Source organism: Branchiostoma floridae, chromosome 11, assembly GCF_000003815.2.
Source record: "Branchiostoma floridae strain S238N-H82 chromosome 11, Bfl_VNyyK, whole genome shotgun sequence".
In the NCBI taxonomy this organism is placed as follows: Eukaryota; Metazoa; Chordata; class Leptocardii; order Amphioxiformes; family Branchiostomatidae; genus Branchiostoma; species Branchiostoma floridae.
The window spans coordinates 8,148,841-8,176,111 of record NC_049989.1 but is presented as its reverse complement, the minus strand read 5'-3'; the positions used below and the strand labels follow the sequence as shown (position 1 = coordinate 8,176,111).

At 38.0% G+C, this 27,271-nt stretch overlaps 1 protein-coding gene across 1 annotated transcript in view; it reads left to right on the top strand.

The window, feature by feature from the left end:
* Positions 1 to 510: 510 nt before the first annotated feature.
* LOC118425817 (NAD(+) hydrolase sarm1-like) overlaps positions 511 to 27,271 on the top strand; it is a gene marked incomplete at its 5' end in the record, with an annotated part of 61,183 nt that continues 34,422 nt past the window's right edge. The window contains 7 exon segments of the mRNA XM_035834915.1: positions 511 to 710; positions 2,112 to 2,216; positions 12,468 to 12,703; positions 13,301 to 13,309; positions 13,485 to 13,593; positions 18,563 to 18,752; positions 26,264 to 26,385. Of these exon segments, the coding sequence (XP_035690808.1) occupies positions 511 to 710; positions 2,112 to 2,216; positions 12,468 to 12,703; positions 13,301 to 13,309; positions 13,485 to 13,593; positions 18,563 to 18,752; positions 26,264 to 26,385 (971 nt within the window).

Genomic DNA, 27,271 nt, shown 5'->3' with positions numbered 1-27,271 from the left:
GTGCAGGTGTACGTTTGAAATCAATGCAATGCGCTCAACATATATATCTATATATATAATATATATAATAGCTAGGTGATTAAATCGAATGACCTGGTAACAGGCCATACAATTCAATCATTGTACATACAATTAGATATTGTATGGAACAATTGTGTAAAATGTATCGTTGTAGAGGGATACAATCTGATAAAAGATAATGTGACAAAAGTGGAATCTTGTGATCATGAATATTTTGATGTACTCAGTAAATACAAAAGTGAAACGCTGTCAGTGATCACTGTCCTCATCGGGCCATTTCTTAAGTTATGTATTAGGAATTACAAGGACAAGTCTCAAAAGTCTGGTGCAGGCTAGGTGCAGGTAGACATCAGAAATACCTGCACAGCTTAACTTTTAACCGCACTAACCTACATATGTAGGTGGTATTTTGAGCCCTGCACAGTAATAATGACCAATAACAATTATTATATTGTTCAAACATAATATTGTATGTTTCCCTGCCATCAGGTGTTCTACGAGATTGGCGCAGTCCGTCCCCTGATCCGAGTGGCCAGCTCCTCCTGTAACCCCACTGCCGTCAGGTTCGCTGTCCAAGCGCTGACCATCATCGGAGAGGAGATCCCGTCCAAACTGTCCTTGTCTGTACCCACCTGGTCAACTGATGACGTCCTCACTTGGCTCAAGCAGATCGGATTTGGTGGATTCAGGTACTTGTAGAATATCTATTATAGTAATTAAGCTACTCTAATCATACTATTTGAAAAAGATTATTGGACATTTTATATAACACTGGTCACCTTTATCCGAGGGTAACCTATATTCGATGTTTGTCAGAAAAAACGTATTTAGGGATATGAAGTCGACAGACGGTGGTTTAAAATCGGAACATTTTTGGAAATATTGCAAATTTGAAACCACAGTCCGCAGACGTACATGTAATACTCCTAAATGTGCTGTTTTTAAAGACAACGGATAAAGGTCACACCACGGATAAAGGCGAACTAGCATTACACATTATTTAAGCATACCATAGTCATGTCCATTTGAAATCTTCCTAAAGCTATATGTAATGGTGATGCTATTTTACAATTCATATAGCATTCTATTTCAGCACTGTGACATGGGACATTTTCTAATGCTTGTTGATTTTGTGACACGTACATGTATCAGGGCTCGAAATTCATTTTGGGAATTAGGTGCACTGGTGCACCTACATGTGTAGCTTAAAAAAACACCAAAAAATTTTTGGGTGCACCACTTAAATTTAAGTAGAATGTTAAACCTAAAACCTAATAACAAAACTTATTTACATATCAAATTCTTAAACAAGTACCTTGACAGACATTCTTATCATCTTTCTAACACTTAGATGTCAAGAATATGATGTATACTTATTATTATTAATAGTCTAGTATACTTTGATATCTTTACATGATTAAACGTAAGAAAATATTTGGGTGCACCCACAGAAAATAAGAATTTCGAGCCCTGTGTATCTAACATCATGTTACATGACCCATTCTTAGATTTGATCTGGGATTTTCCACAAAAGGTTACTATGGGCATTCATGATTATATGAACATTTCAATGACACTAGTGACACCAAGCTTGTAGTACAGTTAAACTTTTAGGCTTCTTCATTCAGACCTTTCCTGTTATAAATCTGATAAAAGGATTGTTTTAATAATTGCTGAAAAAGGTAACAGTATAATGATGGTAACTATTGAACCTCCACAAGCAGGATGCGAAATACTTTTTTCTGCATACCGGCGTTGGTGCAGGTAACATTGAAAATTACCTGCACCGGACATGTTACAAGTTTTACCTGCACCACTCTGAATTTAAGAAGTATGGATCATACTAAAATTGTTCAGGAACCATTGCTTTTTTTTCTTTTATACTTGATAGGTGGTAACAGTCAGTGTAGCTAATAACAATCCATACACAACTGCATCATTGGACATTAATGTATAAAAACCCAGCACATGGACCAATGCAGGTTAGGTGCAGGCAGACACCAACACAACTCCAATTTTACCTGCACTAACCTGCATATGCAGGTGGTATTTTGAGCCCTGACATGAGACCACCTCCATGTTGTTCTCAGGGATGCCTTCAAGGACAGTCAGGTTGACGGAGACCTTCTGTTGCTGCTAACTGATGAACAACTAAGGGATGATATCAGCATGTCCAACAGTCTTATCAGGAAAAGGTACAGAATTCTTAGCTATCATATGACAATGCTAGTCGAAGTCTTAAGTCCTTCCCAAACTAATACATGTAGACTAGGGGTGGATACCGGTACAGAAAATTCAGGTCTAGGTCCGGTTCAGGTCCAGAGGATCAGGTCCTGGTCCGGACCTGAACCTGGACCTGATTCAGTATGTGAAGACTTGTGAATTGACGATATTCAAAACAATGGTTCTGTTCGCTACAAAGAAATCTGTTTTGTGGAGTACTTGACTCCCACCGGCGTTTTAAAATACTACAAGGCTAACTGCCTTTGTACAATTGACTGTAAAATTTGGTAGAAATGACTATAGACCCTAGTCTACTTCGCTCTTGTTATTTTCCTCAACTGGTAAGCCCAAAAATTTGTGAATGTCTGATCATATACATCTATTCCTTTTCCAATAGGTCCAACATCCGGTCCACCGAATTGTTTAGGTCCGTTTTTTCTGGACCGGTCCAATAAGAAAAACGGTTTTGTACCGGTACACCGTATCGGTACCCACCCCTAATGTAGACCAGCACCCATCTCTTATTCTATAGCCACATGAAGTTACACAGCTGTACACACATGAACGCACACACACACACACACACACAGATAAGGGAAGAAGAAGTTTATTTGCAAGTTCATGCCCAGGGCTAATTGCAAGTGCATGGTATAAACATAGGAGATATGCAAGTGACAATGAACAGTTATAAACAATATTCTACTCTAGACTAATACTAGTGTTGGCTAAACAGGTTGGGTTTGACTTCTTGACCAGAAGTTAATAACAGGGGACTTGTGTGTGTTCAACTTTTATACTCTTTCCCACAAATGCATAGTGCTAAATATACATAATTTTAGATATAAGCAGAGAAGCACAATGATAATGTATGTCATGTACCATCTGGAACTCAAGCTGTAATTTTGGTTGAGGGTGATAGATGGCGCTTCAGTACCATGTAGGTGCAAGACACATTCAAGCAAACCACACACCAACTTTAGTCATTTGAAAGACATGCAAACTTTCTGGGCTTCATCATGTGTTTTATTTTTACCTGAGTACTGATGTGGTTGGTAATAGTACTTTAATTTGTTGCAGTGAAAACTTGTGTTGCTCTAATTTGCTTCTAACTTATGCCTTTGTGTAAGGAAAACATATTTCACGTCTTTATGAGTAACTATACAGCTGTAGTTCAGATAACATCTCAGGTAAGTCACTGGAAAATTGCAAGCATTCTGCTCATTCGTTACAGTACATAGCTGCATTTTGACTCTACTGTTCTGCATCTAACAAAATGCTCAAGTGTCAAACCCAACTACACTTAAAAGAAACCTACTGGCAATAAAATAGCCATTATAGAATACAGCTGTCTTGGGAGGAACTTTTTAACACTCCTATCCCATGGAGACAAGTTTACAGCTTACCTTACAAGCTCTCAATTGATACAATCATATACAAGGATGTTTCAGTTTAAGATGCTTTTTAAATTCTTAACAGTAAATAAAACACTATACACCTGGGGTCTGATAGACTCCCCACTATGTAGTCTGTGTCAGGGAGAGGAGGAAACAATTATACACTTATTTTGGGATTGTAGAATTGTAGCTAATTTCTGGGCTGAAGTGGAGGATTGGTTTTTCAACTTGACAAATACAAATTTACATATGAATGCTTTCAATACTGTCCTTGGTGATCTAAGCGACCGATGCCCAGTTTTGTCAAATCTTATTATTCTCTTAGGTAAATGTTATATATTTAGGTACCGCAGAAAACGTGTTGATTTATCTGGTTTTATTTCATTTGTTTCCTATTTTCAAAAATTAGAATTCATTATTGCTCAAAGACAAAATAAGATTCAGAAACACATTGGGAAGTGGGGTAAATTACATATTGTTCTATCTAGTTAATTTCCATTATTTTCCTGTATAATGAGAAGGGTTCTCACGGCATTTTATGATCATACTCTCTTGTTCTTGGATTTTAAGTTTCAGTTTTGTTGTTACACATGTGCATTTACTTTCTGTATGTTTGCCATGATTTTCTTTCTGTAAAATTATTTTGTTTATAAACAATAAAAAGACTGATATGTAAAAAAAAGAAATAAAATAGCCATTTCATTGAGAAGAGTAGGGGTAACCCGGCCAGTGTGCTTACATGTAAATGGAAATGCAAGCAATGGCAAGGTTCCATTACATGACTGCATGGCTGTCCAAAAAGCCATTTCTATGTTACTACAGAGACCAATATATAAGTAAGTGATGATTAATTTCAAGACTTGAGATATAGGGCTTACTTTAGAGTTGCGTTGTGCAGTAGAGGGCACAAAAATGGGAATACAATCTTAGTGCCACTTAAATTCCTTGAAAATCCTTCTTTTCCTTGAAATTTGCCCAATCTGGAGACGTTTTGAGTTTGAAAGGACAGGTAGGGTCTAAGTTCTCTTGTTCAGCAGTTTAGTTGGTTTAGTTTAGTTGTTGGGTGCTACTGAATTGGGAGGGAACTAGGCTCATCAAAGGTGCGGTTTCTTTCAAATAGCGAGCTTTTCTCGGAGAATGAGCTGAACAACCCTGTTTTATTTGATGAATGGTTAAAATAAACTAGACCCAAGTGACTTTCAGGTGGAGAAGAATTTTTAAGGTTGAATTATGGGTCAGACTCTTCATTCAGTGTATTTTAACATGCTTTCCTATGGACACAGTGAGCCCTACATTGTTGTAACTTCAATGTCTGCCCTGTACTGTATACAATGTATGTTGTAGTAAAACATGTCACTGCTCTTGCTGTGATATCAATCATCGTGGTCTATTCTATACTAAGTGAAACTTAAATCGGTTCCTGTCTTTTTTACTTTGAAGCCCATTTCCTATTAAAAACCTTATTTGCCCTGTTGCTATATCATGTAATTATATAATAGGATATTCTACTTTAGGACCTATGGCCCAAATCTAATTTTGTTTCAAATACGTTATATCCTAATAGCCTCTGTTACCTTGTCCCTGCATCTTAAAATAGCATAACCCAATTGTTACACAATTCCGAGTTTTTTTCACAGAGCCGGGACTAACCGTACTAGTATTGTGAACTGGATTTTCCCCAACGTTTTTACACTAATTAATGTATAATGTAATGTCATATCTGAACGTCTGTATACTGTTCTTTTTTCTTTACTTTGGGCCTTGGGTCTGATTAAGAAATAATAAAATGAATAGTGGCAGAAGGGGAGGGATGCATGGGCTCTGCCCTCCAATACCATTATATGTGTCCAAAACAGTGTAAAAAAAAAGTGTAAAAAAGGCTATGGAACTTTGTTATCTTTACATTAGATCTGAATTCCTCAGAGAAAACACAGTATCAGACTGGTTGAGAGGAAACCTATCAGTCCTAAGAGACCTTTGCAGCCAATTGTACATCTGACCTTGGAAAATCCATCCATGCCATTTCCTGTGGAACAGCTCTAGGGAGTAATGTTATTCTTAGGTATATCAGTCTAGCATCCATCCTCTTCAAGTTCGCCCCTCTGATAATGATCGCAGACGTCTGGCTTGACAACCGTCCATCCCCATTCAAACATGTGGTCATCATATCATCTATTCATTAGTCAGTTCAGGCTGAACAATAGATCTCAATGCAGGGGCATCCTATATAGTCTGCTCCTCTTGATGTTATCGCTTGTCTAGTCTGACAGCCGCCTGACCATTCAAACTTGTGGCCCCTATTGCATTAATCAGTTGCACAGCACCACAGAAGAGCTAAATTTGCTGTTTTCATGTTCAAGGCTCTCAACGGTATGTTTCCTCCACACATTTCCCAACTCTTCACTACATCTGCTGACACACACTCTCACCACACCCGGCACAGTACACAGGGGGGGCTTCAACTACCAAAAACACGGTTACAATACAAGAAGAAGTCTCTCTCGTTTTCTGGTGCAGCTTTGTGGAACTCGCTACCTGCACACTTAAGAACAGCATCATCTATCTCCACTTTCAAAACCATCTACACAGCAGAATACCACATGGTTTAATATGCAATCTGTCATGCCTTTTTTTATGTTCACATTGGTATGCAAATTCCCATTACCTAATTGATTTCATTTATGATTTCTGAGTTATATTAGGATTAATGTTGTACAATTGACTTGCCTTATTTTGTCTTAGTTGAATTACGTTATTATTTGCCAATTCTTGCTGTGTCACCATTTATTTGATTTTATATTGTTATCGTTTACTGTTATGTATGTACGGGGTTTCCCCCCAGGGATCTTTGAAAAACGCCAGCCAGGCGACATGTACCCCTGGATAAATAAAAATAAACAAACAAACAAACAAACAGTTCAGGTATGCTCAATATATCCATAATACAGGTTTGGACAAGTCCAATAGTCCGATTGTCCCTGGCAAGTGAAAGCGACGATAGGGCAAGCTTATGTCCTTCCCCACTTGTCCAATTGAAGTAAGATTTTTCCAGGAGTGTGACCCCTTGCAAGAAAATTCCTACCGGTTGCATGTGCTGACGTTTTTGTTGTTGTTTTTCCCTGGTTCACTGCCAGCTATTGCCACCAAAGAGGGAAAAAAAGCTCCAAAATTGTTCCAAAATACATGAACTCTAACTTATACTAGTATAATTTTTTGTGTAATTATGTTTATAAACATCCTTTATCCCCTCAACTTTGAAATTTCGGGCAAGGGAGAAGTTGGCTTGGACAAGTTGATGTTTTTTTTTGGTACATTTGTACTTGCCCAATGTGACAAGTGAATTTTAGAAAACTTGTCCAATCCTGCAATAGATCCACAATTCAATCCTGTAGAACATATGATATTTTTGAAGTACTTGAAAATGAAATAGCTAAGCAAATCTATGGTGAGGTGATAGTAGGGGGAGACTTGAACGCATTATGTGGGTGACCTGAAAGATTACATCATAGACGATGATCCACAGTCATGCACTCCCAGAGGATTATGATACAGATCACCCATTCCCATGCAATAAGAAGAATACAGGCAATCCCACCCCCTTTGGCAAATGTTTTAAATAGATCTTTGCGTAAATAGTAAACTAAGAATTTTAAACTGTAGAATGCTCAGGGATCTAAAAGGAAAAGTATTGGTTTGGTTATTCAGCCAAACGGTTCCAGTGTAGTAGATTATCCTAGCAAACGAAACTATCTCTGAGTCAGTATATACTCCAAAACACCCCATTCTTCCACGTCCACCCGTTAAACATACTGATCACTGCAAACTTTCACTTAGTATACACTGGAGGGTAGTTCAAATCCATTACCTTACAAAGTTAAAATGTGCCTCACATGTCCTTAAATGTCCTTTAACAATTTAAGCTTTTCAATCTATTCATTTCTTCCAGTTATTTTCCCCAACAACGGTGCTCGAGTCATATTATGCCCCGATACACTAAGGTGGCGCCAAAGATGATCCAAACAACTACAGAGGGATTTCTGTCACCAGCTGTCTGGCTAAATTGTTCACAGCAATCCTAGACACCCGCCTCACAAACTTTTTAGATGAACACTCTCTTATATTCATTAACCAGGCAGAGTACGGAAAAAAGCTTTGGGACAAATGACAATATCTTTGTCATTGAATCAATAATTTCTAAGTACAACACTAATTATATAGCAAATGCCTTAAGGTTTATGCTTGTTTTGTTGACTTTAAAAAGGTTTTTGATTGTGTATGGCTTGAAGCCTATAATGTAAACTAAAAAGAACAGCTGGGGGTAATTTCAACAATCTTAAATGTCCATGTATTCCAAACCACAAACATACATTAAAACTACTCTCCAAGCAGAGGTCAGTGGGAAAAATTGTGACCGTCTTTTCCTTTCATAATTTTTTTTTTCGACCGATGTTCCCACCAACCAAGCAGAGGTTGGCGGGAAAAATCGTGGCCGCCTTTAGTACATTAAAACCTCCTCAGGTCTAACACCACCCTTCATTACAGACAAGGGGGTTAGGCAGGGCTGTAACTTGAGCCCCACACTCCTCAGGCTTTTCATAAACAAGTTAGTTTAAATGTTAGAATATAGCCCAGAATATAGCCCTCCTTCATGGCCCTCCTTTTCTACATAGTATTACATGTAATGTATTTGTTTCTTGCTTACTCTATGCAGACAATGTTGTCATGTTTTCGGAAACCAAAAAAGGTCTACAATCATTATGTGCGCTGGACAAATCTCAACATATCTTATACGCAATGAAAATTGCAAGTTGATATAATAAAGAAAACAAAGGTTTAGATTATTAATAAAACAGGACGCACATATAGAAAGCTAAAATTTCTGCCCAGCTCTGAAAATGTAGAAATCGCATACTGCTATTTACAGTGTAGGTTTGCAACTATCCTCATCTGGCAGTTACTTGTTAGCAAAGCAGCAGCTCACTCTGGAAGCATGCAAAGCAGTTTTTAGTATCAAACCCATTATCTGCTCGCAAATATCCATAAAAGCTTTATTATGGATTTTTGCATTAAATCAATCATGCTCTACGGATGCGAAATATGAGGAAAGGATTACTCAAATGCCAACTGTCTGATCGAAAATGTCCACATGTCGATTTGTCTTGTCAAATACTGGTTAAGGCTTAGACAACTGGATGCTGATATATGTCCCTTCGCCTTCGGCTTCAAGCTGACGCATTATTATCTCAAAAGCATATGCTTACGCATAACCAAAAGTCTGTTACATCACATAAAAGACATACTTGACCATAGTGGATTTTTCTTTATCTGCCATAACGACGGCCTTGATCTCAATAGTCAACATATGTTTGGAGCCTCTTTTTTTAGTCCCATTGACCTATTTCAATATTTGATAAATACTCACTTGATCAATATCTAATATAGTTAGCATTGATTCGTCTCACCAAAAGTGTGCCCCCTATATAGTGAGTTCCTGTTGTCGCAATATAACATTACATTATGGTATTGGCCCCACGGTCACTGAGTTTTTAGAATTTCCTGTTCAACAGAAGTTTTTGTCACAGGCCTTAAGTTACCCGAGCGCAGGCAGTCGAAGCCTTTGTCCTCTTGATCACTGTGCAATTTTCTAGCAATCAGCCAATGTTCACAAGTCACTGAGCCCAGTGAAATGTAGCAGCATGATTTCATGCAAAAAATATGCTCAACTTGTGGACGATGTTGAAATGTGGCAACCTTCTGATGCTCAACAAATTCAGCCAATTGTCAGCCAGCTTAAGCACAGTTGGAGGCGTCAGTCCAGTCCAAAAAAAGAATGTCAAAAGACGCCAAATCACCCACCTGGCGGGAACACAGATTTACGGGATTTAAATGCTAAGCTTTGGTGACCCTCAGCGGAACTGGAGAGGGCTGTTCCCCACTGATAGTGCCTGTATTTACACCTAAATTGACACTAAATTGTGCCACCTCCGACACCACATGGGAAAATCTCCAGAACTTAATGGATCAATTCTCAAGTGCTTGCAGATATAGAGGTAACCTTAAGCAACAACTCACTTAAAGGAGGCTGCTGAACACTATCTTCTTTTAATTATTAAGTTTAATTTTTGATTGCTGTTCCCTAATTCTTAAGTTGCTGTATAGGTATACTATAATTGATTGACATCTACATTGTATATCCTATGATAGAAGATAGATTTTTAGACGATTTCTTTGTTGCACCAGTGTCTACATCTGCATGCAGTTTCTACAGGTCCACCAGTGTGTTCTATCATATGACGTAGCATGAGCTTTGAAGGTACACAGCTGCAGCTATATGTCCTTTCCAGTCCTCCATATCTAATGATTACTAACTTACTGTTTTTTATGTAGGGGGCCTTTGTGATTGAAATTGCCATATTTGGTGACCACACATACATGTACACACAGTTGACACAGATCCTAATAAAACTTTCTGGGGACAAATTAGTAGCCATAATTGGATATTCTCACAGAATAAATTTTATTACCCAATCTATTTTTCAATCAACCAATTACACTTTTCAAATAAAATGACTTGCATAAAGGAAGGTGCCCTACGATGGCATGCTTTGTCACACGCTAGAACTCATGGCGCTCCATTGCTAGTTGCAGAGAGTGGTCAGGTTTTGATAAATAAATCTTTAACCTCATTCATCTGAAGAACATACTTGGATAAGAAATGCATTCATGCGGTTCATGAACCCTTCGTGCTGTGCCTTATAAGCAGCAAACAAGTTGTGAGATGTTTTCGTGTATGTGTACCTTCCGATTTGTGCTACACTAGACAGTGTGCCGTAAACTAAATGGTACACTTTTTAAATTTTGCTCTCTTCAGAACTTAGTGATGAATCTAAGTACATGTACACAGAAATAAGGATTAAATTCTATGATATTTTAGCTTTCTTTTGACAATAAGATTGTGACTGTATATACCTCTCACCTCATTGTAAGTGTCACAAATCATTCTCTCGTCTGCGACCTTCACGACAACAACAAGCGTACTTATTCTTAACTAGAGTTCCACGTTATGTAGAATGATGTCTGTGGACAGATGCGTTACTCATTTCATTTTCTTTATAATTATATGCTTGGAGTTGGTTTATAAAATTTTGGCATTGATTATGCAAATTAGATCCCAAGTTACAATTAATTGATATCAAATTGTATCAAGCATTACTTAAGCTATCAGCATACCAAAAATCATGATGATCCTTTGATCCATTCTTGATTTTTTCTCTTTCAAAGTCTTTAAATACACCTCTTACTGTTTTCCCTCTTTCTCAGTTACATATGTGACAACTTTGATGAAAGTACTATAATGGAATGCAGTGGATTTATGAACTTTTCCTAATCAATGATGCAACTTAGCTGTTAACTTGCATAATAAGTATCACATTATATAAGTCTTCACTTAGGCTATCTACATGCCAAAAATCATGACGGTCCGTCAACACGTTCACATTTTCTCATTAATTATGCAAATGAGATCATCATTTGCATGAAAAATATGTATTGACATTTCTCTCTTTCTCAGCTACATATGTGACAAGTTTTAAAGTCCTATCATGGAATGTAGTGAATTTATAAAATATCCTCATTAATTATGCAAATTAGTTGTTGATTTGCATAATTGGTATCTCATTATGTAGGCCTTCACTTACGCTACGTACATACCAAAAAACATGATGATCCGTCAACATTTTTATATTTTCTCATTAATTATGCAAATGAGGCCATCATTTGCATAATTGATATCTATCGACATTTCTCTCCTTCCCAGCTACATATGTGACAAGTTTTAAAGTCCTATCATGGAATGCAGTGGATTTATAAATTTTCCTCATTAATTATGCAAATTAGCTGTTGGTTTGCATAATTAGTATACCATTATGTAAGTCATCACTCATTCTGTCTACATACCAAAAATCATGACGATCCGTCAACACGTTGCAGAGTTATTCTCGTCCAAAGTTTGAAAGGAAACCGGCGCCTGCAGTTCCATAAAAGCCGCTAGGGGGCCCAAACTCACAGCACTTACTCTCTGCCTCAAGGGCTATCCACCGCTTAAAAATTATGATCACAGCATGTCCAGAACACGAGATATCAAAAATTGATGTTCTGCTGCAGTACCTTAGCAAGCCGCTAGGGGGCCCATTATCGAACTTGACCTTCGTTTTCCCGACCCCTACCCACCTACCAAATATTATCGGGATCCATCCAAGACTTCTTGAGTTACGCTGTTAACAGACAGACACACAGACACACAGACACACAGACTCACAAGCCCAAAACATAACCTTAGCCATTCTGGCAAAGGTAATAATAAGATTATCAAAAAATCTGTGCCATCCTAGGGCATGTATCATCTTAGGGCACCCCCGTTAGATACTGATGATAAAGAGAGATATTAGTTGCAGGTTTTTCCTTAACAATGCTAAGCACATATATATTGTTGTCAGTCTACCTACTTAGCTTGAAACTTAGTATACAAATCATTCCAAAGATGTTGCCTTCAGTTGGCACAATTCCCAACTGTTTTTCTTATACATTTGTATTGCCTTTTAAAGTTTTAGACCTGGTTGTGTTGTGAATGATTTTGTATGGTTGGAATCAGTTTTATCATGATTTATGTTTATTTCAGTTCTATGTAATTTGAATTTATCACATTGTGAAAAGGAGGACAAAACAGGTGTGTGAAATTGATGTAAAAAGTAGTAGAAGGAACTTTTTGAAAATGCATCAGAAATCTACGGTAACCAACCATTCAACGTCAGAGTTTAATCCACTTTTCAGGTTTCTAAGAGAACTCGTGGAGCTGAAGACCAGTGCAGACTACTCTAGTTGTGACTCGACCAAGCTCCGACGTTGGCTGAGGAGGGTGGGGCCCGAGTACATGCAGTACACCTATCACATGGTGCATTGTGGGATTGATCGAACCACGCTGGAGTGGCTCACAGAAGACCACCTACTAGAGGATTGTGGGATAGTCAACGGTGTTCATCGCATGAAAATTCAAAATGCCATAAAAGGTATGATAATATCATGGTACTGTAGAACTGTGTAGCGATGCTTAAATGTCACTGCTAAAATTGGTATACATCTTTCGTGACAAGCCAATCGTGGTCAAGTTCAAATATTCATCTGTAATTGCTATGTTTTGACAGCTTTTCCATGATCAAATGCTGAAAAATTAATGACGTTTTTGTTCACATTTCAAGTGAAAGAAAGCTTTGCTGACATAAGGTCTACTTTTGAAATTAACTGTTGACGATTTCATCTTTCTGTCATTTCAAGATGTCATATTTCGATGTAGCTGCATATTATATTGGCAGCTATTATGTGAGCCAGCAGCTCTTCCAATTATGCGTATATCTACAATTGATTTATTATGTTTTGGGTTTTTTTTAGGTCAAAATGTATGACTGTGTAATCTTTGTTGAAGAATGCATTAGAATTGTACAAATTATTTCCTATCAAGAACATATTTTATAGCTGCATTGAATGCATTGGCAGAAACTTTCTTGTCATTATCAGATGATTTTCAATTGATCTTTTTTCAATTCTTTTGTTTATCATGTTTAAAAATATGTAATATGTATAATAGTTGATTTCTTTTGTTTTCTCAGCTGGATCTCGTAAGTTATGATTTTGTTTAACATTTGTTGTTTTTTCTGATCAATTTGTTAATTTTGATGACATTTGTACTTTTTTTCAATGATTTTTTATATCAATTTCACTTCGCGTTTTACAATTCAATAAATTTTGCAATAAATTATAAATGGTTGAAACATTTTTGTCAAATGTCCACAGGTTTGTTCCCGCTGTCCTCAGAGACATCCAGCCCATCAAAGGAGAACATTGCACCCAAACTAGATGTTTTCATAAGCTACAGAAGGGCGACTGGGTCACAATTAGCAAGGTACATGTATCTCCCTTTTGTCACTTCATATCAAGAGAGTTCTATTTTTCGCCTGGGAAACCATTTCTGGGAAACCATTACAGTACGGTAACTCACTGAGACCTGCAAAGCCTGGAAACATCTGATGCAGTTGCAAGGCATTGAAGTTAAATTTTGTAATGGGAAACCCTAACAGTACAGTACAACTCATTGAGTTACTCATAAAACTCATACTCATAAAACAAGCTATAGGATGGAACTCAGAATAAGTGAACAAAGGCTGACCATATTCGGTTGCAAAGCATTAGAGTTAGGGGATCCTGGCAGTACGGTAACTCACCAAGACACACCGTGAGGGAACATCAAAATAAAATGAATACAAGCGTTTGCAGAACTCAACCTTCGTGAAATGGGTGAGGGTGTGGTGGTTTGAGGGTGTTTTTTTTATAGACATCTCAGGGGCTAGCCTAACAGTATATGATACGTCCGATTGGCAAAATTGTCCGGAATTCTACAGGATTTTTTCCGAGCCTATGTAGTTGCTTTGGAGTGGAATAATTTGGTTCACAGATTGTCATGGTATTTGGAATGCAGATAGTTTTTGTCATGGACTGTGAGCGAGCGAATGAGTGAGATAGCTCTGGAGATGCCTTACATACTCAAATTTTATCATACAAATTAGGGGCTAATTTGCATAGGTTATGAGGACAGTTTATAAGCCTACTTCATTTCATATTAGCAGATACTCAAACATAAGACACATGTAACTAACAAAGAGAGAAATACTAGCCTAACTGAGTAGTGTACTAGTATGTCCGATTGGGCCACAGCAAGTAAATTTTATGGATGACATCCGCGAGTGCATTAAATTTCGCCTGATTTCAGAAAAAAAAACAAGAATTTTTTCTTCTGCAGGGACCGTCAACATGACGATAAAGTACCATAATTAGCAAATATGTTGTGTTGTAGCCTAATGATTGTACTTGTACAAGTGACACTTGCGAGGTACCCAGGACTGTAGTTGTAGAAATAAAATTTATTGGATATACAGGGTATGGAAGCTATGAGTGTGCTTACCAAATTTGTTGATGATGCCAGTCTACGACACTAGTGTCACTTTTACCATACCAGTGCATGTCTTAAAAACAGGAATGAATGCCTTGTTGGCTCTGATGCCATGTTTTGTCCCTTTCATTCTTTTTACAACAGTCATCAGAACTTTATGGTGCCAGTATTTTTGAAAATGTAGCTGTCTTGTTTTTTTTTCACCTATCTTGTTTTTTTTTCACCCTATCGCACTTTTTTTGCAGTCTGCAGAGGATGTCATCCATAAAATTTACTTGCTGTGGCCTTTGTAAAAATTCCCGGAATTTACACCAAGTCTTACGCGCGTGCGCAATTGCATCATCCCTTTGGAGGGTAATAACATGGGAAGGGTTGACGGATCGTCGTGATTTTTGATCTCTAGATAACTTGGGGGATGCCTTCTATAATCAAGTTCTATCAATGCAAACCAGGGGCTAGTTTGCACAATTAATTAATCCGCAGCATTTCATAACAGGACAGTCAAACGTACATGTATTACATTTTGTAACTGAAAAAAAGATATTTATAGATATTAAATATGCACATTGCTGCCTAGCTCCGCAATTTAGTACGTTCTATACTTCCAATGTGTATAATGGACTATCGAGATAAAACAAATATTGACGACTTGATACATTGCATGGACCTTTCCACAAAGTAATAATAGTTTTTTGTACAACCCCCTTTACGTATAATATACGACTCCTGCGGTAGAGATCATTATTGCCGACTTGTTGCTTGCAACAATGATGATGTAACATTCTTTGTTTCACAATGCAGTCCACTACATTGTGTATCCCATATGTCTAATGTACAGTCCCTATAAACAATCATATCAATGACTACAAGTTACTGTGAAAAACACTTAACCCTGCTCCACTTCGTACATAAACTTTACGTAACTTTGTCCAGCAATGTATTGTACCGGTAGTAACTGTTACGTGTATAGACCCTTTTAAAACGTATGATATACGCCCCTGTATACAATATCATCATTACCCTTATTCTTGGTCTACAGATTATCAAATCTTATGGGATACATGTACACCCCATCATGTATAATGTACTATCCCTATAAACCATTTTCTTGTAGTCTTCGATACAAACGTCTGTCGCAACTATGACCTTGGGGGTCACTTCCTGTGGGGTCGGGTAGGTCCATGCACAACTGCATGACGTAACAACCAACATATAACCATTGCAGTCGGCTTGGGCATGAGCATTACGTCAGTACCCAAATATAGAACCATTACGCCATTACACCCAAATATAGCCACACTGGTTTACTGCCGGACCTATTTTCCAACTACAAACATCCCCGGCAAAACCGTCAAAAGCCACTAAACGATAAAACGCCACGTACGTTTCTTCACTGTCTCAAGAGTTACCCACATACCAAATATCAGATCAATCTGTCATGCCGTTCATGAGATTTTCTGTCCACAGACACGTACCCTACAACGGTTTGCACACATACCTATTGCATTCTGCTAATTACCTCCTAATTTGCATAATAATCATACAATTATGTACATCACTACCTAAGCTATCTGCATACCTACAGTCATTCCGATCCATCGACCCCTGCTTCCATAATTCCTTCTCAAAACCTAACACAAGAATGACTTTCACCGCCCCAGCAAAACCCCAAAGTGGCCAAAACTTACACACCTTACTATTCATTTATACAGCTACTTACCACTTAAAAATCATCACCCAAACATGTCCCGAAAAAAAAAAATCAAAACCGGAAGTTCTGCTGCAGTACAATAACACTCCGCTAGAGCGCCCTGCCGTAACGCAATTCCTACCATTCCTTCGTCATGTCTAACCCTACCCACATACCAAATATCAAAACAATCCATCCATGCCTTCCCCAGTTATCAGGCTGACAAACGTCCCTCTCACAAAAAAAACAGCACTCAAAACAAACCCTTCGTTTCACGAAGGGAACAAAGTTTGACCATCTAAGCTCTAACTAAAACTTACTAGGCTCAATGATTTTTACTCTGTGACAGGAGGGTAACCTTCATCAACAGAGTATTGTTGTTGTTGGTGGTGGATGTGATGAGTGTTTGCATCTAATTTTTTTATTCTGTAGTAATTTTCTATGTTCTGTTTGCTGCATTCGTATGTAGTTGGCATATTTTTTTGTGGTAGCTGTTATTATAGTAATTTTAGAAATCACCCCAGGGCCTACATCCTTTGGTATTGCATGGTCCAGGTGTGCGTTATCTCGGCGAGTTAGACCTTGCGGAAATTGGATATTGGCAAGCAGATGTTGCATGATGTGAGATTGTCCATATCATTGGCATAAGATACATGTACATTGTTGCAACTGATGTGTCGGAAACCTTAAATACGACACAAAGTATGTTACCTACGGTCACTTGCTAACTTTTGACCATTTAAGCTCTATGGCACTTAGGTTCAATGATCAATAATGCTTTTGTACATACAAACTTGTGAACATATAAGATGTACATGTATGGCACTTAGGCTCAACGATTTCCAAAGCTTTTGTACAAACATGACTCAGAGCAATAACCTCTGTGGCACATATATGGCATCAACTTACAGTGATTGAATGGAGAGAAGAGATAACATCCATTACCATAATACCACCACATTTACGGCAATTTCTCTTGCGACACTAATTTGACAAATGATGTAGGCCTCATTTTCTCCAGATACATATTGCTGTCACAGCTTACCTATGCCTCTTCTTCTGTGTATCCTTTTTGTCTCTCTTGTGATGCTAAAACGTAATATCGTAATTGTACCACTCTGGGGAATTGCACGGAAAAGGGGCGCGTGGTAGGGAGGGCTTCATAATACTGTCAGGAAGAAACGCTGCACGATTAACTGCCACCATGTACCTTTATACATCCTCTGTTGTTCTTTCCTTCCCTGTTAGTAATTGCACAAAACAAAAACCTGCATGAGCATACAAAAAGTAATGATAAAACAGATGTATATTGTCAAGAATTTTCATTTAATTTTGGTCCGTCACAACCGCTATGACGTAAAACTTTACCGCTAGCACGTAGATATAAAAATGGTGGGAAAATGGTGGCGTACGTTCAATTTGGCCCATTCACCCATAGATCCGCGCTATTATGAAACGGTTCTTCACACTTTTGCACAAGTTGTAGGTCACCAACAGAAATTCAAGATTGCTGTTGAATCATGCTCGTCTTGTGCCGTCAGCACAGTCAGGTGATTATTATCTACAAATCTGGTGATGAACTTCACAGTGTGTTCGTCCCACGATGAGCTCACCTGCCCCAAAAAGGAACTGAAAACTTTTGGTCTTGTTGTCTTCAAATGCATTGTTATCAAAGCCTTTTTAAAAATGTGTTGAACACGTGGATGTCCGAGGTGTGCATACCTCGGGAATAACTGTAGATGCACCACTAGATCTCCTTAAATTCATTGCAGATTTATTTGGCAGTATTATGATAAGTGGCGGTATTATGATAATGACTGTTACTGTTTGATTATGAACTTCCTGAATATTGCACATTAAAATAACTAGTTTATTTTCAATTGGGGGATTATTTGCAATAATGATTGATTGATGACTCTTTCTAATCATTCAGTCTGAAAAAAATAAAGTTCAGAGGTTCTCTCTGTTAATGCCAGTTCACCTTTATCTGTAGAGTAACCTATATAGTATTAAAATCTATTTTAAGACTTTCGTCTGGTACTTAGGGATATCATTTCAATGGATAGTCGGGTTTCAATTGCAGTTTGAAACCACAGATCGACTGACTTGATATCTCCTATATATATATTACACTAACTGCCATGTTTTTAAATAGAATACATGTAGGTAACCATACGGTTATGTGCTTATAATGTAACTGATTTTTTTCCCTTCACGTTTTTTAACAATCGGTAGCTTGTTGAAGGTCCACCTTCAGCTAAGAGGGTTCAATGTCTTCATTGATGTTGAGAAGCTGGAAGCAGGAAAGTTTGACAACAAGCTTCTGGAGAATGTCAAGAAAGCCAAGAACTTCATCCTTGTACTGACACCAGATGCCCTTGATCGATGCATCACGGACACAGAAGGAAAGGACTGGGTGAGAAAGGTGAGATGAAACTGTGATTGACAGTTGTCTGTTTGTACCTGATAAGCTATGAATGCATGCTCATTGGCAATTTTTATGTTTGGGGCAACCATTCTTTACCTGGGTTAACCGTCCGGAAAGTAGTTCGCTCTGGTGTTTATTATACATATATATGTTATATTATACAGAAGTGACTGTATATGCAGTGTGTAATAAATGTCAAAGTGAGAAGTGACTGTATATATATAATATTATACAATCACTTCTCACTTTGTGACTGTATATAATTATATACAGTCACTTCTCACTTTGACATTTACTTTAACGCCTGAAATTGTCCAAATTTTGGACAAGGTCACTGATTGGTCCCTACACATGAGCGAATTAGGACTGGGTTCAAGCGCTCATTCGAACAGGCATTCCAACACCCGAAAAACCCTCTGTCCGCTTGCAGGAGGGCCTGTTGTCATTGATCGGTCTAGAACCGAGTCCTTAATTTACTCTGATTAACTGACATTACCACCAAAAGGTTTGAATTGTGCAGTTCTCCAGACGGGTAGCAGAAGCAAACATACTGAGCGAACTACTAGTACCCAGATGGTACCCAGGGTAACCATCCTTGAACAAGCTTTTCCTTCTGTTGGCATAGTTATTTTGTAAGTGTCTGAAAAATGTATGTCAATTGAAATACAAGATATACACATGGTTACAGGTAAGTACAATCATGTAACTCATTTTGCCCACAAAGTCTTACTTTCCAATTACAATTCAGAAATGTTCCTTAGAAAGTCTTTGTTTGTTTGTTTGAACCTTTGTTTATTCATGAGAAGCTCAAATCGGCCAGCAGGCCGCTTTTCATTGAGGTCATGAGGGAGGTCAGGGTCATATAAAATATAGTACAGATACAGATTACATTGAGTACTATTAGATTCATCAACCTATATCACTACACATACATTGTACAAAACATATAGTGGTGCAGATGGATCAGTGTTCATAGTCCGTGTCCGTTCATTTTGGTCAATTACTTTTACTTCAAGAGTCTCTTAAAGCTGGTCAGATTTGGAGCCGTACGTGTGTCTGGTGGTAGGTTGTTCCAGACATAGGGGCCACGGTAGGCTATTGATCTTCTGAAGGTCTCTCGATTCGGTTTTGGGACAACCAGTTGACTACTTGTGCTTTGTCTGGTTGTCCGTGTACTCTGGTCCCTGCAGTACACAAACATCTGATGCATGTAGGGTGGTAGTTTGCTGTTTAGGGCCTTGTAGACTAGCACGGCATTGCTGTACTGGTGTGTTGCTTTAATGTCTAATGTTCTAGCTTGCCATCATACATGAATAAGCTCTACCAGATGATTACAAACTCTACATCCGCTCAACAATCACTGATAACAGGAAGTTAAAATCCTTTTGAAAAGCTTTGCAAGTCATCCATACCTTTTAATTTAAAAAGGGTTATAGCAGGCTTTGATTTTGTAACTACAAAAGGATGTTACAAGGGATCTGTGACCATTGCAAATGCCAAATCTAGTAGGACCACTCTCATAAGCCTTCTCAAATGGTAGGATTGCTTTCAAATTCATTTGATTACCAGGAATTGAAACGAACATACAGGTGAAATGTTCTTTGAAAGCCACTGTGTTATTTGAGTTATAATATAAAAACTAGTAATTATCAATAGCTAATATGAGTGTGACATACTTTTACATTTCTGAAATCATACTGCAACATTGTTGCTTTCCAAAGGGCAAAATCTTTCCCTTAGAACCTACAGGTGTTGAACATGTACATTGTATTGTATGGAACACAGACCAGGGATGGGTAACGCTAGTTCACCTTTATCTGTAGGGTAACCTTTATCCATTCTTTTTTAAGAACAAATTTATGGTTATCAAGTTGACAGATGGTGGTTTTAAACTGCAATACTTTGAAGACAATTTGAAACTACCGTCCATCGACTTGATATCCCTGGATACCACGTTTAGCAACCCAACAGATATAAGGTTACCCCACGGATAAAGGTGAACTAGCGTTACTATTTTTCCTTTTGGACTGGTAAATTAGAAAAAGAACAAATTCTATTAGCAGGCATCCACATGTTTTGGGTTATCGGTCTAATAAAATGACAATAGCGAAAACATAAAGAAGTGAGTTAGAGTTTGTAGTTGATTTCAACCAAATTTCCACAGACAACAGTATTACTTGCTAAAACTATGAATGTTATAATAAATTATAAGTGGTTCATAGATTATAGCATAGCACAAGTTTATCATTGTCAACTTGTATTTTTCAGCCTCAAATGGCTTTGATCTTAACTTCAAATGACTAACAGGTAAATACTTTGGACTTGCTGTGTTTTTTAAATTCATAAATGCATAAGCAATGTATCCAGAGTGCCACACAAGGTTGTTGCCCCATGCATACTGCATATTAGAGTTATTTGAGGTTGTTTGCGGTCGTTTAAGGTCTTTTGAGGTGTTTAGGCAGTCCCTGTCTGGAACATCTGGGTTTCTGAAGTGTACCTCCAAGATTTGTGAATGATGCTGAATGTCTTTAAAGTCACAGTTTTTGTCAACAGGTGGTCTATTGATACCCAGTGGAATTGTAAGAAGGGACATTAAGAAGCACTGTACTATTATGTAGCCCTCAGTGGTGAAAATCAAAGAAAGTCAATGGTTTATATGACTTAGTATAGGGTTTGGGGACAAAGAGAAATTTAAATGAGATTTTGTTTGAAACTGATAAAAACTTTCAAAGAGACAAAACATTTTCCTTTTATCTTCCAGACTTTGATTGAAGAAGCCTGTTGCTTTTTGAAGAGTTTTCAAAGACCTTTTCAGACAATTTGTTTCACAGCACTTGAAAGTATCTTTATTTTGTACAATGGGCTTCTAAACAAAATGCCACAGGGTGAACGCAGCATCAAAGATATCAAATGTTGCATGTATGAACTTCAAGTTAAGATATTTACTGTTTTTCGTAGCGCACCTAACTTTAGTCTCGTACTTAATCGTGTAATGTGAAATAGTATGCATTTCGTTATTGCTTTCTAAGATTGATAAATATTAACCGGAAAATAACACTCCTATCTGGAGTACATTGAAGAATGCCCATTTGATAAGCTGTGACGGGCACACAACTGTATGAATAAACAAAGGAACAAACAAACAAACAAACAGAAGATTACTCTGTGACTGGAGGGTAACCTCCGTCGACAGAGTATTATAATTTGTCTATGTCTTGAGTGTTCTCACTTGTATCTCTATGTTCCGTTTGCTGCATTCATACAATGTATGTGGTTTGGCATGTCGTCTGTACGATAATGCACATTCTTCTTTTTTAATGGGAGCTGTTGTTATAATCGATAATGATAATCGGTAATAATTTCAGAAATCACCCTTATTTGTTCGGTATTGTGGAACAGAATATGTGGTTTTGGCATTTGGTAAATCAACGTACCTCCAAGCAGATAGGGTTACACAAATGTATGACGTTGTGTTGTCTAATGCAAGAACAGCTGTCGCAGTAGAGGAACCCCTAAACAGATGTTTGTCTCTGGCTTAATAGCGCTTTGCATTGGCCAGCGCCAGTGTTACGATAAATATTAAGTACATACTCTGTCGTTGCATTGCGATGATTGGATATTGCCAAACATGCTGTGTGATTCTTCTGCTGCTTTTAGCATGCATGTTGTCAGCTGTTCTATCAGTATTTTGTTGGCATAGTGTAGTTGTAATTGATGCGGCAAAGTTACAGATGTAATTGAACAGATGTTGGTCGTAGTATTGTGTGATGTAAGGACAACAGCTGGCGTTGTGGATCAACTGTTTGGGGTATCCCTGACAATTTTTAATATTTTTCATTTGGTGTTGTTTTTTTGAGACACTGATTTTGCTGTTGATGCGTACAGGATTGTGTTTTACATTTGACAGTAATAGGTACATTAGCTTTTAAGTAAGTTTTTGGTATAAGTCGATGTGATGTGTTCTGTATGCGATTTAAACATATTGTCACACACCACAGAAAACCAACCTAGAAACCATAATTACATCACACTGTATATGTTACCGAAGGTCACTTGTTGTAATTGTGTCAACTATTGCAGCAGTATTGAGTCCTCTCTTAATACATGCAGCACAAATTAACTTTATAAGGATATAGCTTGAGCTTTGAATACTTAACTGAATCATGTAGGCCCCAGCTTGCTATGGAGTCCATTGAGTGTAGGGACCAAAATTGTATATGATCTATTCTATGATCCATACAACCTTTGATGATCAATCTAAAAGCATCATGCAAAATTCACTTTTTATGAAATTTGTTTGATTACTATACTAATAAGATTTTTGGTGACTCACCTCACATTCTCCCTCATAAGTCATATATGCAAACTGACAGAATGAACTTTTTTGTTAAGCTGAAATTTTTGCTATGATCATAAATTTCATTACAAATTTTTAACACACTGGCTATTGGTCCCAGGGCTTTGGGTGGGTACCAAAGTTCAATGTTAATTCTACAATGTGCCAGCAAGGCGGATCCTTGTTGCTGGATACCAATGGTGTTTGAATGCATATACCGGTATCTTCATTATTTTGCTTCACTGTTGTTTGCACTCAGAATGTTACTTTGAACATAACTTGAAGATTACCTGCAACAATAGATTTTGACAACTCATAGACAAAAACCTATTAACTGTGACATGCAACCTTTTGTTGGGGAGCTAACAAGCCTAAAACTTTTACCCTGAATCATTTGGCATTTAGAATTTGATTAAAGCCAGCTGCTTTTGACAGAGCCCCACATGGTTGTACGTGCAGTGGTTCAATTACTGTAGCAGCGCCAGTCTAGTAGCCAGTGGGTACCATCTGGATAGTAGTTCACTCTTATGTTCGCTTCTGCTATCCGTCTGGAGACTGCACATTCAAACGGTTTGGTGCTAATATCAGTTAATGAGCGAATCAAGGAATAGGTTCTAGAGCATTCGTTCGATGACAACAGGCCCTCCCACAAGCAGATGGAGGGCTTGGCCGGTGTTGGAACACCTGTTCGAATGATTTCTTGAACCCATTCCATAATTCGCTCATATGTGGGGCCCAATCAGTGCCTGTGTCCAAAATTTGGACGATTCCAGTCGTTAAGATGGTCCGCGTTCCTAGACGGAAACACAGAAAAGCGACATTATATACAAAATGTAGTGTATAATGAATGTCAGAGCTAGAAGCGACTGTATATAGTATATAATGAACACCGGAGTGAATTACTTTGATTCCGGATGGTACCCACGCTACCAGTCTAGTGCGCTGTGCAATAAAATAATCACCTGCAGCTGCCAATTTGAAAGTTTAGATGTAAATTGAGAAGTTTTCTTTCCAGTGATAAAGGAGCTGTGCATGAAAAGTTTAGTCAATTACTTCATGTACATTGATGCACTTGAGCAAGATTAAAAAGAATTGGAAACAAAGAATAATTGCAGAAAACTAATTGTGAGTTTATCAAACAAATTTTAGCGAAATTTGGGTTTACTTCTAAATCAGCTCTAGAATGATATACAAATTTATAAAAACATTAACAACTGTCTAAAATTTACCACAAAGTGTCCAGGAGATACATTGGTTGATTGATACAGATGTTTGTGACGTCATTCTGATTAATCTCCAACTTACCTGCTCTTCATGTGGAAAATTACCTTTATCTGCAAGTCGACTGTTAACAATTTATAAAAAGTCTTGCATCAAGGTATGCTTGTGGCTATAGCTAATCAATTGTCGTCATACAGGCAGAATGACGACAGCATAAATTGATAGTAACTAAATGACAGTGTTGTTTTTCTTTTCAGATTTTAGCTTCCCAGACAGTAATATCATTGCATACCAACTAAAAGTTTCTTACTGTAGACAAGTTTGGTGACACAGGACAGCTGCATTGAAAAAAATTGTGTTATTGAGGCCTTCTCAAACACCTAACGGGAGGTGCCCCAACACGGTACGCTTTTTCTTGCGCTCAAACTCATGGCGCTCCATCGCTAGTTGCCTGAGAGTGGTCAAATTTTGATGACTGAATTTTTTACTCATAGATTTGAACAACATACTTGAATAAGAAATGCATTCGTGTGGTTCATGAACCTTTCGCGCTGCGTGTTACAAGCGGCAAACACTGAGAGACAATTTCGTGTATGTAACCTTCCAATTTTGTGCTACGCTGGACAGTGTGCCTAACTCGGTACGCTTTTTTTAATATTTTGCTCTCTTCAGAAGTAAGTGGTAAATCTAAGTACACAGAAAAAAATTAATAGTATGATATTTTAGCTTTCTTTTGACAGTAAAATCGTGACTGTATGTGCTTCTTGTCTCACATGAGGAAGGCTGTACCTAGAACAATCCAGCTGATGTTTTACGGGCAATGGGCTGAATGCACTGATTGTGAATGCCCGACTAAAAAACCCATTACGAAAAAACGACATCGCCAACATCAACAAAACTCTGTCTGATTATATGAAAATATCATCTACATCTCTCTGTCAAGTCTTATTTTCATAGACAGCACGAATCATTTGTTACAGTCAAATAAATCTTTGGAGCGTTCTCTAGTCTGCCACCTTCACGGCCACACTCCCTTGGGAGTACAATGGTGGCAATGTTTATGTCGCTTCCTTTTGGTTGCTTTTCTACTCAACAAACATTTGAAGACCCATATTCATAGTGTTTTATGGAGATTTATCTATGTGTATCATGGCAGTTGTGTGACTGCTTGGATGAGTTCGTATAGTTAGCGACACGAGCCGCCAATACGCAGAGGCCGGTGACCGCAGTGATTCAGCACTGTCAACATTACTGTTAGAATTCTGCTCTTAAAAAAACATGAAGTAAATATGTTAAAGTATACTTGGAATGCAAATTAAAGCTGTGTGCATGGTTTATTTACCTTAAAGTTTGTAATCAGCATAGTCAGTGGCAACAAACACGGTGTACTTATGGATAATAAGATCAGCAAAAAATCCGTACCGTCTTACGACGGGGACCGTCTTAGGGCGGCCCCCGTTAGTAGATATCTGAAGTGTGCATATGTGTTCTTTGTGAAAATTGCTTATAATTATGCTTTATAACTGATATCTTTGAGTTATAGTTTTTTTTTCATATATTTAACTTCAGATACCTGCCAGAATTATGAGAGTAAGGTGTTGATGTTATACAATTTAAGTAATTGCATCCTACAGAACAATGAGAAAACTAGAAAGGCAACATTAATGTTTTACTTTTTTACATTTATCAAGCTACAATTTACTCGCAGACAATACTACAGGGTATACCATTAGGCCCAAACTATAATATTGTGTGCCAGTACAAAATTGTCCATATTTACAAATAGCTAATATCCTGCAGTTTCAAGGTCTGATTGGTTCCTGACAGAAGAAGAAATAAAAGAACATATCTGAGCAAAAACAATGTTTTTCCATACTGGGGAAAACATAACTACACCATGTACTATTATTGTAGTATATAAGACTGGAATGTTCGTCCATGTATTTTACAGGAGATTGTTGCGGCCATTGAGAGCAGCTGCAATATTGTTCCTGTCATGTCATCGTTCTCATGGCCCACACCAGAAGAATTGCCAGAAGACATGAGGGCAGTGTGCTACTTCAATGGTATCAAGTAAGTACCTCTGGGTCCCTAGTCACAGAATACATGCATGCCTTACCTGTAATGTACCTCATCTGGTCTCACCTGTCCCTTTAGCTAGTCATAGAAAATACACCTTGGCTGGGCGACTACTCTCTCTTCACAGCCAGGGGCTGAATTGTGACAAGCTTACACTTGGCGGAGCTAAATCGCAAGGGTCTGGGTCGGCTGCCATTCGGCGCTGTGCTCAGGTGACCTCAATACGACAGTTATTGCCCTGGGTGCAGCCATAGGACTGTAGGTCTTGAAACACTCACACTGGGAAGGACCCCTTCTTTTTTTTTCTTAAACATACTCGAGGTGTGGCTCTCCTTAGACATGGGACCTCCATTTAAGTTCCTATATCTGAGTGATGGTCCTAACAGAAGCTAGGTACTCATTTTCACCTGAGTTAAGTGAGGAAAGTCTGTATGAAAAGTGCCTTTCCCAAGGGCACAACATTGGGGCAAATCAGCGGTTTCAAACCCGTTACCTGGGGGTCTGGGTCAAACACTTTTGCACCGCGCGATGCCACTCATCATTGTTGCAGGGACTTTGTGCATGTTATTATGCTGTACAAGAAAATCTCATTGACTGTAATGTAGATTCAACAAGCTAAGAATGATTTAGAGAAGTATGCCATCTTTAAACCATCTTAGAATTATCTTGACCTCATTTACATATCATTACCTGGTGAACTCCATGTTCTGGTTTGACGAGAGATAACAGATTTTGATGCTGTCTGGTGCATCTGACCATTTTCAAGTGTGTCTTACTACCTGGATGTCTAACTTTCTTCAACAGATGAGATGTATATTAAACACATCATATAAAAGAATGAAGGAAATGGAAGAGCAAATAAATCAAGTTATTTCATGGA